Source organism: Charadrius vociferus, unplaced genomic scaffold (assembly GCF_000708025.1).
Source record: "Charadrius vociferus isolate BGI_N301 unplaced genomic scaffold, ASM70802v2 scaffold593, whole genome shotgun sequence".
NCBI classification, from domain to species: Eukaryota; Metazoa; Chordata; class Aves; order Charadriiformes; family Charadriidae; genus Charadrius; species Charadrius vociferus.
The window spans coordinates 1,979,891-1,997,372 of record NW_009647739.1 but is presented as its reverse complement, the minus strand read 5'-3'; the positions used below and the strand labels follow the sequence as shown (position 1 = coordinate 1,997,372).

General features: G+C 51.4%; 2 protein-coding genes across 2 annotated transcripts in view; one reads left to right on the top strand and one right to left on the bottom strand.

Annotated features, from left to right (window-relative positions):
• The window catches only part of NMRAL1 (NmrA-like family domain containing 1), a 7,249-nt gene extending 3,176 nt beyond the window's left edge, over positions 1 to 4,073 (top strand). Inside the window, exons 2-6 of the mRNA XM_009881967.1 lie at positions 8 to 35; positions 375 to 613; positions 1,481 to 1,730; positions 2,241 to 2,431; positions 3,903 to 4,073. Of these exons, the coding sequence (XP_009880269.1) occupies positions 8 to 35; positions 375 to 613; positions 1,481 to 1,730; positions 2,241 to 2,431; positions 3,903 to 4,073 (879 nt within the window). The remainder of the gene's footprint in view (positions 1 to 7; positions 36 to 374; positions 614 to 1,480; positions 1,731 to 2,240; positions 2,432 to 3,902) is intronic.
• A 1,723-nt stretch (positions 4,074 to 5,796) lies between these two features.
• The window catches only part of DNAJA3 (DnaJ (Hsp40) homolog, subfamily A, member 3), a 13,965-nt gene continuing 2,279 nt past the window's right edge, over positions 5,797 to 17,482 (bottom strand). Inside the window, exons 2-11 of the mRNA XM_009881966.1 lie at positions 17,335 to 17,462; positions 16,860 to 16,943; positions 15,908 to 16,114; positions 14,657 to 14,809; positions 13,113 to 13,260; positions 12,208 to 12,272; positions 11,194 to 11,322; positions 10,627 to 10,742; positions 9,806 to 9,903; positions 5,797 to 6,084 (exon numbers count right to left, since the gene is read on the bottom strand). Of these exons, the coding sequence (XP_009880268.1) occupies positions 6,062 to 6,084; positions 9,806 to 9,903; positions 10,627 to 10,742; positions 11,194 to 11,322; positions 12,208 to 12,272; positions 13,113 to 13,260; positions 14,657 to 14,809; positions 15,908 to 16,114; positions 16,860 to 16,943; positions 17,335 to 17,462 (1,151 nt within the window). The 3' untranslated portion in view covers positions 5,797 to 6,061. The remainder of the gene's footprint in view (positions 6,085 to 9,805; positions 9,904 to 10,626; positions 10,743 to 11,193; positions 11,323 to 12,207; positions 12,273 to 13,112; positions 13,261 to 14,656; positions 14,810 to 15,907; positions 16,115 to 16,859; positions 16,944 to 17,334; positions 17,463 to 17,482) is intronic.

Here is a 17,482-nt window from a genome sequence, read left to right as displayed (position 1 = left end):
CGGGAAGACACTCGTCGTGGTGTTCGGGGCGACCGGTGAGTGCTCGGGGCGACCCCGGGAGGGGATCGGGAGGGTGCTAGCCCAGGTTGCTCCAAGCCCCGTCCAACCTGGCCTCGAACACCTCCAGGGATGGGGCAGCCACAGCTTCTCGGTGCAACCTGGGTCGGTGAAGGGGTCTGGAATGCGCCAGCCTGGCTGGAGCAGCAGAGCAGGGAACGGGCCGGAGGATGGGTTGGAGGGATTTGGTCCTTGTGCCCCGCGGAGAGCGAGCACGGGGTCAGGCAGCTGCGTCTCACAGTCCCAGCTTGTCCCAGCTCCCTTTCTGAGCAGAGCCCTGTGGGAAAACGGGGCTCTGAACAGGTCTGCGCCTACAGGGTCTCAGGGGGGCTACGTGGCCCGGGCTCTGCTGGAAGATGGGACCTTCAAGGTCCGCGCGGTGACACGGAGCCCCACGAAGAAGGAGGCCGAGGAGCTGAAGCAGAAGGGAGCTGAGATCGTGAAGGCGGATCTGGATGATGAGCCGTCACTGGAGCTGGCCTTGACGGGGGCTTATGGAGCCTTTGTTGTAACCAACTTCTGGGAGCACAGCAGCAAAGAGAAAGAAGTCGTGCAGGTACCCGTGCTTGCTCAACTGGGACCGCGTGGGGCATGGCCTGGGAGGGGGAGGTCGAGGGACAGCCGTGTGACATCAGGCTGGGGGTCGTGGGACAGCTCTTAGTGCAGCCTTTCCAGCCCTAATGGATCAAGTGGCCAGTGCAGAAAAGTCCCGAGGCCCCGCTAGCAAACCAGGTCCCAGTTCTCGCAAAGCCAGAGGTTGTTCCCTGTTCCCTCGCAGTCAGGTGGCTCCAGGATCTGGTGCCTTCAGGGAGTTGTTGAATGCCACAAGTGTGGCAGAGAGCACTGGCTGGGAGTCAGAGTAGCAGGAGTGGAAAGACAGTTCTGCAGAGCCTTCCCAGGGCTGAGCCAGGACCTGCAGTCCTGTAGTTCTCTGCACTTGCAGCTTTGGGGCCAAAATGCGCTGCGGTATCAGAAATCCCAGGGCCTTTCCCAACAGCAGTGTTCACCCCCAGCACAGATTTCACAAGGTGGCACGATTACGACGCCTGGGTTGTAGCGAACAAAAGATAAGATACGTTAGGGCAGGTATGTTGGCCCTGGCAGATCTTTAGGGCTGGTGTTTGCGTGCTTGGTGGAGGAGCCAGCACCAAAGCTGGAGGGTGTGTGGTCTTCCTAACGTGGGATGATGTAAGCAGAGGGCTCAACTCCACCTGGGCAATTCCCAGGGCTTGTGGGGTCTGCTCAGCCCTGGTTCCAGCTGAGGATTTGGGGTTCTAGGTGCTGAGGAGCTTGCTCAGCTGGCCTGTGTTGGATGTTGCCCTCTTACCCAGTGCAGTGAAGGGGAAGGCGGGGGGTGTGGGGATGAGGAGAGCTCCTGTGTGTCCCATTCCCGTCTTCATGGCCGGCTTCACCCTTCACCCAGGGAAAGCGGATTGCTGACCTGTCAAAGCGCCTCGGTCTGCGCCATGTCGTGTACAGTGGCCTGGAGAATGTGAAGAAGCTGACGGGGGGGAAGTTGGAGGTGCTCCACTTCGACGGTAAAGGCGAGGTGGAGGAGTACTTCCAGAAAATTAGTGTTCCCATCACGAGCGTCCGACTGCCATTCTACTTTGAGAACTTCCTCTCCATCTTCAAGCCACAGAAGGTCCCGCAGGGAGATAGCTTTGTCCTGGGTAAGACAGGATCTCTTGCTCTGCAGGTGACTGTCCTGTAGTTCTCATCTGCTCCCACTGTGCAGAGTCTCACTGAGGGGTGTAGGAACCACCAGGGCTGCAGACTCATGGGGAAAAGAGGCCTGTGCCAGCTTGACCACAGCGAGCTGCAGCTGCGTTATGGTCCTGCAGACCTCTTTGGTGGCCTGCAAGAAAAAAAGTGAGATCCCAGTCCTGTCTCTGGTGCTGAGGGCTGCTCCGCAGATCCCAGAGTGTGTCTGGACACACAAACTCCCTGCGGTTGGGATGTCAGAGGTGGGGCTGTAGATCCAGGCGAGTCACGGTGCTGCTTGGCCGCTCAGGGTCTCTTAGCTCAGCCCTGCAGGTGCTCTCCTGGCTTGCCATGCTGATGGGTGCCCTCGGCTCTTCCTCCCCTCGTGTTCAGAGGCTGGGTGCCGAAAACTCACGCTACCTGTGCTCTGTGCGCTGGGCTGCACTGCGCTCTAACTGAAATCAATCTCTCCCATACAGCACTGCCCATGGGGGACACCCCCATGGATGGGATGGCGGTGGAGGACATCGGGCCTGTTGTGGTTAGCCTGCTGAAGTCCCCAGAGGAGTACATCGGCCGAGTGATCGGGCTCAGCACCGGCAAGCTCACCGAGGCACAGTACGCCGCTGTCCTCTCCCAGCAGACAGGGAAGACCGTGAAAGCCAGCAAGGTAGGAAGTGTCCCTTGGTGTTTGTGAAGTTCTCAAGGTGGTGGGGGGACAATTCTTGCGCCTTCCCAACATCTAGGTGTTCTGCAGGTCCCTGCTGAGGCTGGGCTGCTGCTGGCTGCAGCAGAGGAACAGCACACCCAGTGTCTCCCGTTGGTCTGGAGTACGGGGGGGTCCTGTATGGGGGCTGAGCATGGACAGCGGTGGCAAAATTAGTGCTGTTCTGCCCAGGTAGCAAAGTCAGGAGCTGCTGAGGTGGAGGGCCCTCGTAGCTCAGTGTACGGGTTTGATACCACCCAGCACTGGTCTCCAGGATTAGTCCCGCTACTCCTGCGTGCGGCTGGGGCACACGTTGGCACCGAACCTGCCTGGTGGGTATTGTCACTGAGACGACTCACGCTCCTGGAGCGCGCAGGTGCGCCCGGGCAGGTCCGTGCCTGGCTCTGAGGGATAACTGAAGCAGGAGGTCTCCACAAGAGCCAGGGGCCGGGCAGTCGCTGGTAGGGCTGGGCACCTACAGAACAGGTCTCTGCTGCATGCCACTCCCTTTGGCACGTTTTCCCTGAGGGCCTTGCTGTGTCACTATTGCTGTGTCACCGTTACAGTGCTCCGGGACTTCTCTTTATACTTTGTTTGTGCTTTGGCTATGCTGCTCCCCGCGGGCAGCTGATACAATGGATGAGGGGTGCGGTAGCTCTCTGCTTTGAGACCAAAGCATGTTTCAGCAGAAACCGAGCACCTCCAATGCTCTCTGCGGGTTGTGCTCTTCCAAGGACAAATAAGCCGCTCTTTTCTTCCCAGGGCCCCAGCGCAGTGCAGAAGCACAGTGGTTCACCCTTTCCTTCAGGCAGGGAGGGTGGGTGTTGGGTTAGCAGGAGCAGTCTGGGTTGCTCGGGCTCTCCAGAGCTCTCCTGGATCCCTCAAGCCTGTGTTTCTAGAACCCTGTGCACCCCAGCGCAGAGAAGGGCTCCCTCGTAGCTGTGGGGGAGAGCAGGTTGTGTGCCGGCTGTGTGCCAGAGCCCGCTGCTGGCCCCAGGCAGGCTGGGCTGCAGGGTGCCCAGTGGCACGGCTGTGCCGTGCCGGTGGCTGCGGCTTCAGAGGGGGCAGCTGGCTCGGGACAGACCCAGAACAAGCTCCTGAGCATCTGTGCAGCGTGTTTTCCCCACCGCCACCTCAACCCCCTTCTCACACTGCGCCTGGAGGAAGGGTGGACTGCATGGGGGCTCCTGGGTCAGCACCTACCACGAGATGGGGGTCTGCTTCGTCCTGCCTCCCACCAGCCTGCTCTGGCAAGGACTCTCCTTTACACAACCCCAACTGGAATGACTTGCAGAGCAGCAGAACCCTCCTCATCAGTGTAAATACCGCGGCAGGTTGCTCTCGCGCAGCCCGCTTCAGCTTCCCTGTGTGGTGTAGGGGAAAGGCCCTGTGAAGATGGTGTTTTTCCCCCTCCCACCCCCATTCTTTTTTGCAGATCTCACCAGAGGAGTATGAGAAATGTGGCTCCCCTGGGGCCAAAGAAATGGCTGCTATGTTCCGTTTCTACGCCCTGAAGCCAGACCGCAACGTGGACCTGACCATGAAACTCAACCCCAAGGCCCGCACCTTCCCTCAGTGGGTGGCAGACAACAAAGCCGCCTTCTGAGCCTTCTCTCCCTCCTCTTCCACCCGAGCTTCTGCCACAGTTAGCGAGCGCTGGGCAAGGTGGGGAGCTGTGCTGAGCCACACTGCCTTTCCACTCCTGCCCCGGTGATAAGCTGACCCTGCGGGAGCTGGGAAGAGCTTTGGTCCATGCGTACAATTTGGTTGTGACTGCTTTAGACCTGGCAGGCTGCAGGCAGGCAGGTGGGAGAAGCGCTACCTTTGCACGCTATCTTCAGGGAGGGGTTTGTTTAGTGATTCTGGGTGTTTTCACGGCTTTAGGGTGGTGGCGGCTTGTTTTCCCAGGATCACCCTCGTTCCCAGGCAGCTCTGAGCACACAGCACCACTCCGTGGGCTGAACTTGTAGTACCTCTGGGCCCCCAAGTGCAGGGAAGGCTCCGGGTACCCACTGCCAGCACCAGCGCAGATCCTAAGTGAACAGAAAACACTGGGGTTGCTCTGTGGGCCAGGTTCAGGCTCCGCAGGTGAGGCAGCGGGCAGAGCAGCACGCCTGGAGCAATGCGTTGGCACCACTGCGGCAAAGGGTGCCTGTGGCCCCACGAACCTAATGCCTCAAGTCCGACAGCTCTCAGCTCCGGCCTGGCCTTTGGGCTCCCGGAGCTAATCTCAATCACTGTCTTTGAGTTGAGTTAAAACCTTTGCAAGACTGTCCCACCTGAGGATTTAAGACTCGCTTAAAAAACTCCTTCCCCCCCCACTGGCTCACGCCACCTGGGGCATGGCACTACTGGCACTTGTGATTAGCCTCAGTCGTGGCCACCAGAGATGCTCAAACCATCTGGCCCTCTTCTCTCCTCATCTGAGACCTTAATTCCCATTACCGGGGGAGGGAAAGGGGGTGAGGTTGGAAAAGCAGACAAGACGCAGCACGTGTTAAATATCTTTATGAAGTCAATCTTATTTACATGGATACAGAATCACTTTTACAGACAGTTTAATCAAGAGGCAACGCGTGCTTTATTTCAGCAAATTAAGAAGGGCAAGACTATGACATGTCCTTGTTTAACTGGTCGATTAGTATGTGGGCTGATGGTACCTGTACGGTAAAACTAACAACAGCGGGCTACAGTAAACCATGAAAATACTCACTGCAAGAGCTCAACTCCACCTGGAAGGAGTGATCCACTTCACTTGTATTCTCACACATGTAGGAACAATGACTCTTTGACCAATCATTTATGCTATGGGTGTTGTGCTAATGTAATAAAAGACTTTGTCCCAAACTGGCAAAGGGCTTGATGATAAACTTGTACCCCTTCAGAAGCAACAGCACTGGTGGTGTAACTTTAGTTAAATTGGGGAGGGGCGGGGACAGGAAAACCTGAGGCAAAGTGCAGATTCTGTCACTGCTCTTTGTGCAGGAGATCAGCAGGACTAAGAAACCCCGTGGCTGCTGAAGGAGCCGGGGCAGCTGGGCTCTGCCGTCCCAGCCAGAGGGAGACTTCCCACTGGGAGAGCTGTGCAGGACAGCTGGGAGGGCTGTCGTGAAGACAGGGGTAGAACTCGCTGACCCATCAGCTCTCCCGGGAGAAGATAAGCAGTGATAAGTTCACCAAGCACACCTAGCGTTCAGAAGGGCACCCGAGTGAGCAGGAGCCATCTCGGACTCCTTACAGCAAACTGCTCCACTCTGTGCTGGAAGGACAATTTTTATTTCACATTTCCACTGGTTTGGATTCTAAATAATATTTCAACTTTCTTTTTTACCAACTAAGCTTCCAGCAGCAGTAGGGACTGTGGAGCCACCTTGAGAGTGTGCTGCGTTTCTGCAAAGCTGGCGTTTTCCTTCATTACCATTTCCTGGGACGGTGGGTGGGGTTTGTATGATGATGACTGTTGGTGCCTCAGTGGTCTGTAGCCTCTCCAGTCGGGATTCTCACTGAGCTGCTGACCGACGTCCTTCGCACTCCAGAGCCCGCTGCCAGAAAGGTTCATTCCCGACTGCAAAGACGATCTGCTGCTGCTGGCTCTTAGTTCCCAGTAGAACGCTTCCCTGCAGTTGAAGCAAGAGAAGAGTTCAGCCTTTCCTGACCGAACCCACCTAAGGCACGCAGCCTGCGTTGTGAGCACAGGCGTGAGAGCACCTCCCCACCTGACCTGCTGTCACACTTAGTTTGAAGCCTGTAGTGACAAGCTGAGCCCCTGCATTCTAAGATGCCACTGCCTGCCATAGATGATGTCCAGTCTGCAGCGCTCCTCACGACAGGCCAACACCAACTAAATGGCACCCTGAGTTAGAACACTGCTCGTCTGTGCGGCAGCAGTTTTGCTGTGCTTTACGACGAAGAACGATTCCTCCCTGGTGGGGGTGAGTCTAGCCTGAGCGTACCGGCACCGGAGGCTCTGCACACCCACCTGCGCCTCCCGGCAAGCCCGGGCTTTGCGCTGGCAGCGGAACTGCCCCATCTCAGCTTTACCACGTTCCAGGAACACCCTCAGTGCTTTGTCCTGGGTATAGCCATGGAGTGGACAAGGAAGCGGAGCCGCAGGGGAGGCCAGCAACCTCCCTGAAGATGTGGCCAGCATTTTTGCTGCGGCAACAATGCCATTTAATCCCTGGCTTTTTGCTCCAGGGCACAGGGGACAGCTAGGGCTTTTCACACCGGTGGCTGGAAGGCCTGAGGCTAAGTGAGAAGCAAAGCTGTGCTTTTGCTGCTTCTACCTCCCAAGAAGTGCAAGTTCTGCTTAGTCGGGGGGGAAAGACGACAACAAAACACAAGAGGCCGCCTACCTCAGATGGGGTGTCAGGAGCTAAACATTTTCTTAAGTTTGGAAAGGAATCCCTCCTTGTTCTCCTCAGCCTCAGGCCTATCCCCGCCTGCGTCAGCGCTAGCCGTGGCCCTGCCACCTGGACACAAACAGCAAAGGGCTGCAGTCAGATACATCTCCCACCAGTAGCCAGCACCCCTGACGAAGCGAGGGGGTTATTTTAGATGGGGAATGGTCACGTCAGCTGGTTTTGCCAGCATCCTCGCGTACAGGGCTGCACCTGGCAGCGAGCCGCAGTACTGGACCACTTGCAGTGAAAGCACTGGAGAGCCCACACCCCAGGAGTGGAAGAGAAGACCGTGAGCCCCGGTACCACCCTTCCCTTCCCTCTCCCCAGCCCTCCAACTGGTGAGGGAGTTCTTGTGCTGCACAATCCAGTCAGGGACCCCACAGGCTTTGCAAGCAAGCACTTGGAATTGAGGGTCTGCCACTAAAAACAAGTTGTTAACTTGACCACAGCCAGCCATGACTTTATAGGTGGGGAAAAAAAAAAAAGCTGTATTGGTGGTCACTGGAACAATCTCTCTTCCTGTTTCATGGTCGTGTCGTGACCCGTTAAAGCAAAGCAGTGCAAAACCATCTCGGGAGCCTGCTGCTTGGTGATTCCAAGCAATGTTCAGCTAAACAGTATCAAGGAGAAAATGAACTCGGGCTAGAATGAAAAAGGCTATAAGTATTTCAGAACAAATGTCCAGATAAGGAATCTTACTGGCAGCAACAAGCATAATTTTTCTGTATAAACAGGTCCTGAGAAGTTGTTTATCCCTCCAGAAGTGGCTACAGCAAGCCAGAAGGAGACCTGTTTGCTAATCTGTTTTTTCTACAGTAAAACCATCAATAACAAGACCCCCAAATCCTCCTCAAGCTTTCTCTGCACACAGAGAACACAAAGTCCAGTCCTCATCCTCCCTCAGACTGATGCAATGGTATGAAATACCGAGGCCTGCGGCAGAACACGCCTCCATCCACTCAGGCTATTTCTGCTTCCCAGAGCAAGGCCAGGCTTTCAGCAACAGCCTTGTCTCTACGCTGCAAACTACTGGCGGTGGTTTTAATCCACCTTGCTGCCTAATCGTAGTAAAAACTGGCAAGCTTGCTTTTTAAAGAACAAGTTTGGAGAGCATTTTTTTTCCTTTGGCACACAGATGCCTTTAAAAAGCTGGAAAGAAACCTTTGCGCTTAGAGATCTCTCCCCTTCCCGTCGAGGCTGACCTTTAATGCTTACCCTCGGTGGAAAAGACATAACTGTTGTGTTATGAAAGCACGATAAAACACAACATTGGTAAGTTTTTGCCATATACTGCCTTCCAACATCCTGAACTTCAGCCTATATTCCTCAGGCTTTGGCATGTGTAGTAGAGAGGACCCGAGTTCCTGGAATCATTTAGCAGCTTTGAAAGACCGTCACCTTTGCCTAGCTGTACACGGTCATAAATGCCCTCTTTGCTTTCAAGCATTAAAGAAATCCAACTGGCCTCAAGAACTTCATTGTTCCAATATAAGCAAAGAAAAAATTGTTTTCCAGCAGCGGAAGACAAAGCTCTCGCCTGACTGTTTTACTGTATGTTTTGCCTTTAGCTGCTACTGATGCCAGGTACCTCGCCCCCGAAACTTAAAACACGTAATTGCTGAGTCAAAACTTTTAATCTGGAGGAGAAAAGCAGCTCTACAAAGCTGACTTTGCTGCATCCATCACGCTGGACACTGTCTACTGACTGGGGCCAACGCTCAGCACCAATGAACATTTCTACCCCGGGTTCCCCCATGTGCACAGAGCACGGCTCAGAGCAGCCTTGACAGCAGCGCTCCCCTCACAGATGCCTTTAAAAAGCTGGAAAGAAACCTTTGCGCTTAGAGATCTCTCCCCTTCCCGTCGAGGCTGACCTTTAATGCTTACCCTCGGTGGAAAAGACATAACTGCTGTGTTATGAAAGCACGATAAAACACAACATTGGTAAGTTTTTGCCATATACTGCCTTCCAACATCCTGAACTTCAGCCTATATTCCTCAGGCTTTGGCATGTGTAGTAGAGAGGACCCGAGTTCCTGGGATCATTTAGCAGCTTTGAAAGACGGTCACCTTTGCCTAGCTGTACTCGGTCATAAATGCCCTCTTTGCTTTCAAGCATTAAAGAAATCCAACTGGCCTCAAGAACTTCATTGTTCCAATATAAGCAAAGAAAAAATTGTTTTCCAGCAGCGGAAGACAAAGCTCTCGCCTGACTGTTTTACTGTATGTTTTGCCTTTAGCTGCTACTGATGCCAGGTACCTCGCCCCCGAAACTTAAAACACGTAATTGCTGAGTCAAAACTTTTAATCTGGAGGAGAAGAGCAGCTCTACAAAGCTCCCAGCTGACTTTGCTGCCTCCATCACGCTGGACACTGTCTACTGACTGGGGCCAACGCTCAGCACCAATGAACATTTCTACCCCGGGTTCCCCCATGTGCAAAGAGCACGGCTCAGAGCAGCCTTGACAGCAGCGCTCCCCTTCCGCTTTCAAGGAGAAATGTCCCCAGTGCGGTCAGGAGCACAATGGATTAGCTCCCACAGAAAACTGGCCTGAAGCACATTCTCTTTTTCCACCTGTGCTACTAAGACAAGTTACTTCTGGCACAGGGACAGAAGCAGGGAGCAGAAGGCATTCATCACTCCAACGAAGCTCACCCCAACTTGTCAGGACACTGGAGCATCTCAATACCTGCTCTCTGCTCATGTGCAGATTTGCCCAGTAAGTATTCAGGTAAAGCTTTCTGGGAAAAGGCTATCTCCTTGCTTTGCGCTACAACCTAATAACATAACGCAAAAACTATTTCCAAAATAGCACGCTCATCCGGTTGTGCTGACACGTTGTCTCAAGGTGACCCTGGCTCACCTTCCTCCCCAGGAACCCTGAGGAAGCACTCTGCGCTCCAGGAGGAAGGAGCACAAATTCCCACCGCTCACCTGATGCTGTATTTGTGACCCCGTTCACTGTGCCGTCCACATCTGCCTCGTCCTCGGCATAGCTCATCATTAAGGCTCTCTGGCGATCCGTCAGCCTCCTGCGGGTCCAAGACAGAGGTGTTGGTCACGGCTGTCTTTGGGGACAGACGGACCTACAGACCTTCTCCAGCAGCACGCACGAGAGGCAGCTACTGGAAGTACAAGGTGAATACACCTGGCATACACTGAGAATCCCTACAGTGCTCTTAAAAAGAATAAGCCCCAGTCGAAGAGGAGAGATACGGCCCGCTGCATTTCACCCAGCTGCAGTGAAAAACCGAAATATTCTGAAGTGCTGAGAAGAACCATGCAGAGCTACAACAGAACACACATCCAGTGGGGGGACAAGAAATGAGCTCCCTTGCCGAGCGCAGTAATACAAGCTAAAAAGTTTCCTTCACCACAGGAGCAGGGGGTGGCGAAGTGGTCTGAAAAGCAACTGCCAAGGAGTTCAGTTCCTTTGAGTTGCAGGTGTGAGAGCGCAGACGTGTTACAAGCCAGAACACTGAACTGATGTAACCGGGATCCAGACAGAATCGCAGATAGCCAGGTAAAGATGCAGGTGAAGAACTACTTGTGTATTTCCAGGGTTTAGGATTTTTAAAGCTGGCCTGCCAAATGGTATTATTAAAAAAAGTCTACCTCACGTTAGAATTAAAAGCAGAGTGAGAAATTAACAATCCTGAGAAAGCAGTAAGGAATTTTCAGGAAAATCTTTCTCAACAATGTTTTTTTTGTAAAAAGTTCGAGATTACACAGAAACTTGTATTAGCTCTACTTACTGAGGAACTTTTATCTTTATGTGAATGTAGTGGTCTCCGTAGCCGTAACTGTTAACCTTGGGAATGCCTTTCCCACTCATTCGAATTCTCTGGTCTGGCTGAATACCAGGGGGTATCTAGGAACACAGAGGTATCGTGATTACTCTAGTTTAACCATTTATATAGAAATTACATTTCACGTCTATAAAAATGAACTCCTTTTCCAGCAAGCTTCAAAGTAGGATGGGAGAGATCTGGTACGTTCACGCATCTGGACACTTTCAGAAGCTGCGTCAGTAATGACGGAAAAGCTTTTGAAGGAATGAGTGAAGAACCTCATGCAGTCTGTAGACCTTGGATGGGATTTGTCCAGCAATCCATCCAGCCCTTCCACCCCGTGTCCCTACATAGCGATAGGAAAGGAGGTGTGACCAAGCAGCTGACAAACTACCTGATTCTCAATCCTGAAGAAGCCTGAAACACACTACTGACAGACTTAGGAGATTTGCATCGCCTCTGCAGCAAAGGAGGAGTCTCTGCTGTCCCACATTGATTTATGCCCAAGCTCTTCCGCATAACGGTACTTACCGTGATATTGATTGTCTCATACAAGCCTTGACATCTGGCTGTGCCTCCCAGAACAGCCTGGGCTATTGAAATAAGGAGGTCCGAATGGATATCTGCTCCATTTCTTCTGAACACAGAACTTTTTTGAACCTAAAAGGCAGGCAGTTCCACAGAGAAGTCAGCACACCATACCACAAAGTTCTCACGGTAAACTGCTTTGAAGGTTCTCAGAAGAAAACATATCAGAATGCTATAGTCAGAGCCTTTACCGCCCACAAACTGCGCAGTTACGAAGTGTAAGTTAATGTTCAGTCTTTCACAAAAACGCAGGTCTTGACATAACCGTAATTAGCCAGAGGCTTAGGAGGATGCCCGCTTCCTATCTCAGCAACTCCCTCCCCTAATCCTGTTCTTAATTTATCAGTGTCGGTATGATTCTGCAGAGACAGAGAAGACACTGCCTTGTCCAGCACCCCAAACAGGGGAAAGCCAGGAGAGAAGAGGGAGGCAGTGGTCTCACAAACTGGAAGAGAATTAAATCCTCCCGCACCACAAAAAAAGGCACTGAAAAAAATTCTCTCCTTGACAGAGATGCATGTGAGAGGATACCTACAGGGGAAGAGCTACAAAACATGTGCAAAGCAGCACGTGACGTGTATCTATAAAAGGACACTTGTCCAGTCAGCCTCTGCGGGCGTTCCCACAGCCCGCCTCAGCACTCCCGCTCCCAAGCGGACTGCTCCTTCACATTTCCAACGCAGAGACTCAAGGCATCAGGAGCCTGCTCTGCATTTTGATGCACGCTACCATAAGGGCCTCATCCTGGAACAGGCAGCGCAAATCTTCATGAGCGGACTTAACATTACACCACTTGTTACAATGCAGATCTTCTGCTGTCTCAGAAAGTTCAGGTGGATCACGTTACCTCAGCTGTTTCAAAGGATCACTCGCTCTTCCTCCTCCGTCCCCCATTCAGTCAGTCGCAAAGGCAACAACCAACCAACTGAAAACAGCCAACAATATAACGATACGTACCCTGAACGTAATGAAAATTTCTTTCTTCCCCACAGGCATCCGAACTGTCTGCCCGTCCTCAACACCTGCAGTCAGGGGAAAAAAAAAAATAAAAGAGGGAATGTTACCTTGCGTTACAATCCACGTGTTACTTGAATACCTACAACTCTCGCCATCCCCAAAAGGCGGCCACCACAGCAGCACCCACGCATCCAGGAACACGAGGCACAAGACCTACCAGCAAGCAGCACAGTAACACTCTCCACAGGAGCCCAGGAGCTGTGGCCAAAGGAAGGAGGTGTCAGCACACGTTTATACCTCTGAGGTGATCACCACGCCCCAAGCAGGCTCCTTACTTCAATCCCTACAGAATTCTTTAGGGAAAAGTGTCAGACTAAGGAATGCTGGGCAGCCTCCACAAGCTGCAGGGAAATCGCAGGCTGCTCACCCAGGGCGGTCTCAAAGAAGCAAGTCTTCAGCCCCAACACTCATTTTATCCTCTCTGGTGAGGAAGGCCATCAGCACACTTCTCTGAGCCAAGCTAAGGCTTTCCAGAGTCCCACCCTCTCCCCAAGGTTCATCGAGGACAAACGAAAGACACAAGGCAACAAAACCTTTTGACAGTTTCACTCTTCAACACCTGCCTAGAAGGATCCATGCAAGAACCAAAACCTCAGCTCAGGAAGAACAAAGCAAACATTTATATTCGTGGCCAGAAAGTTCATCTCATGACCAGTCCTTTCAACTGCCAAGCTATCAACCTCCTTTGTTCTTAAGATCATTTCTCTGCAGCAAAACTTCGCACAATGCTCTCGCACCTGGCAGGGACCAGCCACACGTTGGAGGCAAGCGCCTTGCTGTTGGCCGAGAGGAAGCCAATAACTATAGTTATTCAACAGAGAGCAGGACACAAGCGCAACACTGACCAGCTGGCACAGGAACCATCACCGTCTTCTTTTGTTTGGTTTGCCCCGTTCCTCGACATACTACGCATGGCGTTGTTATGATGGAACCACGACCGCCGCATCGTCGGCACGTAGATCGCATTACAAAAGGGCCGGTATTTATCGTCTCCTAGTGAAGAAAACACAGATCGTACAAATATTTAGTACTGAGATGGTAGTTTTGACTGGCCCAGCACATTTGAGTCCTCCTAACTGCACATGCAACCTGACAGGACAGCGATATCCTTTAGCAAGGGGTGGAGCACAGAACTGGCTCAGAAATCCAAAGAGGATGCTGCGTGAGAAGCTGGATCAGATTCCACTGACATCGCATCCTGATTTCCACTGAAAACCATCACTACTATGAGCAAGTGTCTCACAGCGAGGGGAAGGGTAACACAACACTTTCCATCTCAAGGCTTTAATGAGCAGGAAGGAACAAAGCTCCTTACAGCGCTATTTCACAAGGAACTACGTGTATTTTGAGGAATCCAAGGACAATCCACTTGCATGAATTATTGCCCATGTCTAGGAAAATGTTATGGAGGCTAAGCTATGGACTGAACTGTGAAAGCCACCCGCCAGACTGAAGCACACAAGGGAACAGTGGGAAGAGCTTGCAGTCTCCTCTGACCAACTACACCTGTTCTGCGCCAAAAGGTCACACTGATTGCTGGTACGCATTTCGATTGCATAAAAATTGAAAGCCTGAAGCTCCATCATAGAATCATAGAATGGTTTGGGTTGGAAGGTACTTTTAACGGTCACCTAGTGCAACTCCCCGGGAATCAGCAGGGATATCTTCCACTAGATCAGGTTGCTCAGAGCCCCATCCAGCCTGACCTTGGATGTTTCCAGGGATGGGGCATCTCCCATGTCTCTGGGCAACCTGGGCCAGTGTCTCGCCACCCTCAGCATAAAAAATTTCTTCCTTGTATCTAGCCTGAATCTCCCCTTTTTCAGTTTAAAGCCATTACCCCTTGTTCTATCGCAACAGGCCCTGCTAAAAAGATTGTCCCCATCTTTCTTATAAGCCCCCTTTAGGCACTGAAAGGCCACAATAAGGTCTCCCCAGAGCCTTCTCTTCTCCAGGCTGAACAACCCCAACTCCCTCAGCCTTTCTCCATAGCAGAGGTGCTCATTTCTTTACTTACTGTAATTAGCATGCATCTTCTTACTTCATGGTTATCCTTAGGCTATCATCACCTTCCTCCTCCCTCCACCTCTCAAGTCAAAGCATCCCATTTTAATGCCCAAGTAATTGCAGAACTCTTAGATTATATAAACATGATTTGCTGGCTGTGGGATACCAGATGATCTAGCTCTGAAGGCTAGTGCTTTTAGCTGGGCGGAGCAGTACTTTAATACAAAGAAAATCTTCCCAGTGCCTACTACCATCAAGTCCACGTGAACTTGACTTCACCCAAGATAAGCTGAAGACTGTAGTGAGAATTAGTCACTGTGGAAGGGACTGACTTGCCCCAAAAAGGAAAAGCCCAGCAGAAACTGTCTTAAAAAGCACTCACCATGCCACTGCCATTGCAGTAGTGACAGCGCTGCGCTTTGGTACCAGGTTCGTGTCCTTTACCATTGCATCGCTCACAGGAGTCGTTGATGTTCACCACAATCTCCTTGTTAACACCTTTTGCAGCTTGGGTGAACGTCAGTTCCATGATATACTGTATGGGAAACATGGACATCGATCTACAACTGGTCTGTGACGGGGTCTTAAGCAGACTGAAATTGGTTTAGGCCAAATATCAAACAATGCTTAAAACACACCCAGGTGATAGAGGGGGGCAAGAGACAGATGGATGCACAACTCGTTCAGAAGGGTTCTGCCTTATTTGAGGAAGCGCCAATCTGTCTCGTATAAATAAAAAGGGGTACAAAAGGATAGCAGACATTACAGAAATGGTGATTACACCAGTCTGATGAGCAGCTGGGTAGCAGAAATGAGATCTAAAAATAGAAAAGGAGGTAAAAATACAAGTCAGGCATTCTTCTGCTCTCAGGAAACCCCTTACTATTTCTAAAGGTGTTGTTTAATGGGAATGCAGTGACAGGTGGGGGTGAAGGCTTTCAATCCCAAAGAGAGCGTCTGATCTTCCTCAATAAACTTTAATTACCAAGGGAAGTCATCAGCAAAGACGTTTCACAAAATAGGAAATTCTGTTTGTAATAGAAAGGTCATTTTTAGTAAAGCCAGAAGTACCAAATACCCAGCATTTCTGGAGGCAGCACATGAAAAGGCACTGTCAGTACTTAAAAGAGCATTTAGCTGCAGTACAAAGAACAAGCCATAGGTTTTGTTTTATTATGGGCTCCACTGAAAAGTTAGGCCAATTAACTTGCAAAATTAAGCCAATTAAGCAGTCAAACCTAATGCTGGAAGGCTTGTTTTATAGTTAAAAGGTATTCTGTGGTTTTTAGCATTACAGATCAAAGCAGACATACGTAAATCAACATACAGCAGAAAAGACGCCTCTACAATGATGGAATTGTTCAGCAGCACCAACTGGTGTCAGTAAACACCAGATGAAGTAGTTGAAATCCAGAAAAGTATTCTGTCTGGAGGCACGGAGGACGTATCTGCACAGCTTATCAAAAACACATGACTCTCCCACCCATACAATGGGATGCTCACATGCTGACATTCCCAGAAGCAAATTCTTTGCTTAAGCTCGCTCCTGGAGCGATCTGCAACAGACAGATCTCCCGCTTTTGAGCCTTTCCTTTCTCATTTTCATTACTCAGAAGAAAAATGCGCTTCATACCTCCTGTGGCTGGTCAAAGACATTCTGAAAATCGCCAAAAGGGGATCCCGAAAACTCTCCGAAGATTTTTCTGAAAAGCTCCTCCGGATCAATGGATGGACCACTGCTCCAGTACTGCCGCCCAGCACCAGCACCTGCTGCGCCAGGATCAAAACTAGCCGTGCCGTAGGCATCGTATTGTTTCCGCTTCACTTCATCGCTTAATACCTACGAGACAAAAGAACGACGCCATCAGGACACCGCGCAGATCCTGAGCAACGGGACAGCGCCTATCTGCACATCGGCATCTCTTGGGGGAGTTCAAGGCTACCGGCATTACCGCCCACGCAACAAGCCCATGTTCTCAAACCTTTCTTGTCAAGAGGAGGGCGATCCCAGCTCTCAGCAGTGTATGAATTACTGAAAAGCTGCTTCTTCCCAAGTACCTCTCAGCTTGTCATCAGGAAACCGACAAGATCTTGCTAATTTATAATAAGCAATAACTTACATTATATATTCAATCATTAATCTATCAGGTGAAAGCTGGTGATAAGAGTGTTGGAGTAAATCTGAAAACCCCCGACAGCAAAAACCAGCACAAGATGTCTGAGCAAGCTGAAAAGCAGGAAGAAACGGGGCTGGGGGAGCACAGTACCTCTGTCTCAAACAGCTCCTACTGCTGACAGGTTTGTTTGTTTGTTTGTTTATTTAAGCTGACCAATAATTCCATGCCAGTCACACACTGCTAAAAGCAAGCACAAATTGAAAGCGCCCAAAACATATCCAGCTAAATCAGATACTTGGGCTAAGTAATTTCCTGCAGACACCGTTGGGACAGAGGCACTCAAGCCTGAAATACAAGACATCAAAAAATAGCCATGGTTTTACAGGAAACGCCCACAAGACACGTTCCCCCCAGTCTTTCCCCTCTAATCTTTCCTCCTTTTCATCACCATGAAATCCTGTGTATTACCTCGTAGGCTTCTGCCAGCTGAGAGAACTTCTCTTTAGCTTTAGGGTCATCCTTATTTGTGTCAGGATGGTATTTCTTTGCCAGCTAAACAACAGAAATCAAACTGTTAGAGATAAGACAGAAACAGTTTACTTTAGCATGGCTGACACGCCAGGAAAAATACATTAGGCAGAGCTTGGCATTCACTATCTGTATTTTAGGGAACTAAAATCCTTTGTTTTCCGTTATCATCCCAACTACAGAAGCTGCTCCACAATCTCCCAGCAATCCCAGGACCTCCTGGAAGGAGACCCGAGCTGACAGCGCCGACGAATCACTCTTTTGAAGAGATCCCCAAAATCAAGGCGCCGAACTTGCCCACCGCGACCTCCCCTGACCCCCAGCGCCTCCAAACCCGGGGATCCCGGAGGTGGGTTTGTCCTTTGCCGTCCGAGAGAGGCCGCGGCCCCCCCGGCAGCCCCGCGGTCGGACGTGCCTGGTAGTAGGCCTTCTTGATCTCCTTCTGGGTGGCGGTGCGGGGCACCCCCAGCACCTGGTAATAGTCCTCCTTGGCGCGGCCCGCGGCGCTGCTGTGGAAGGCGGCGGCGGCAGAGCGCTTCGTCCCTGCGGGAGAGAAGGGCAGA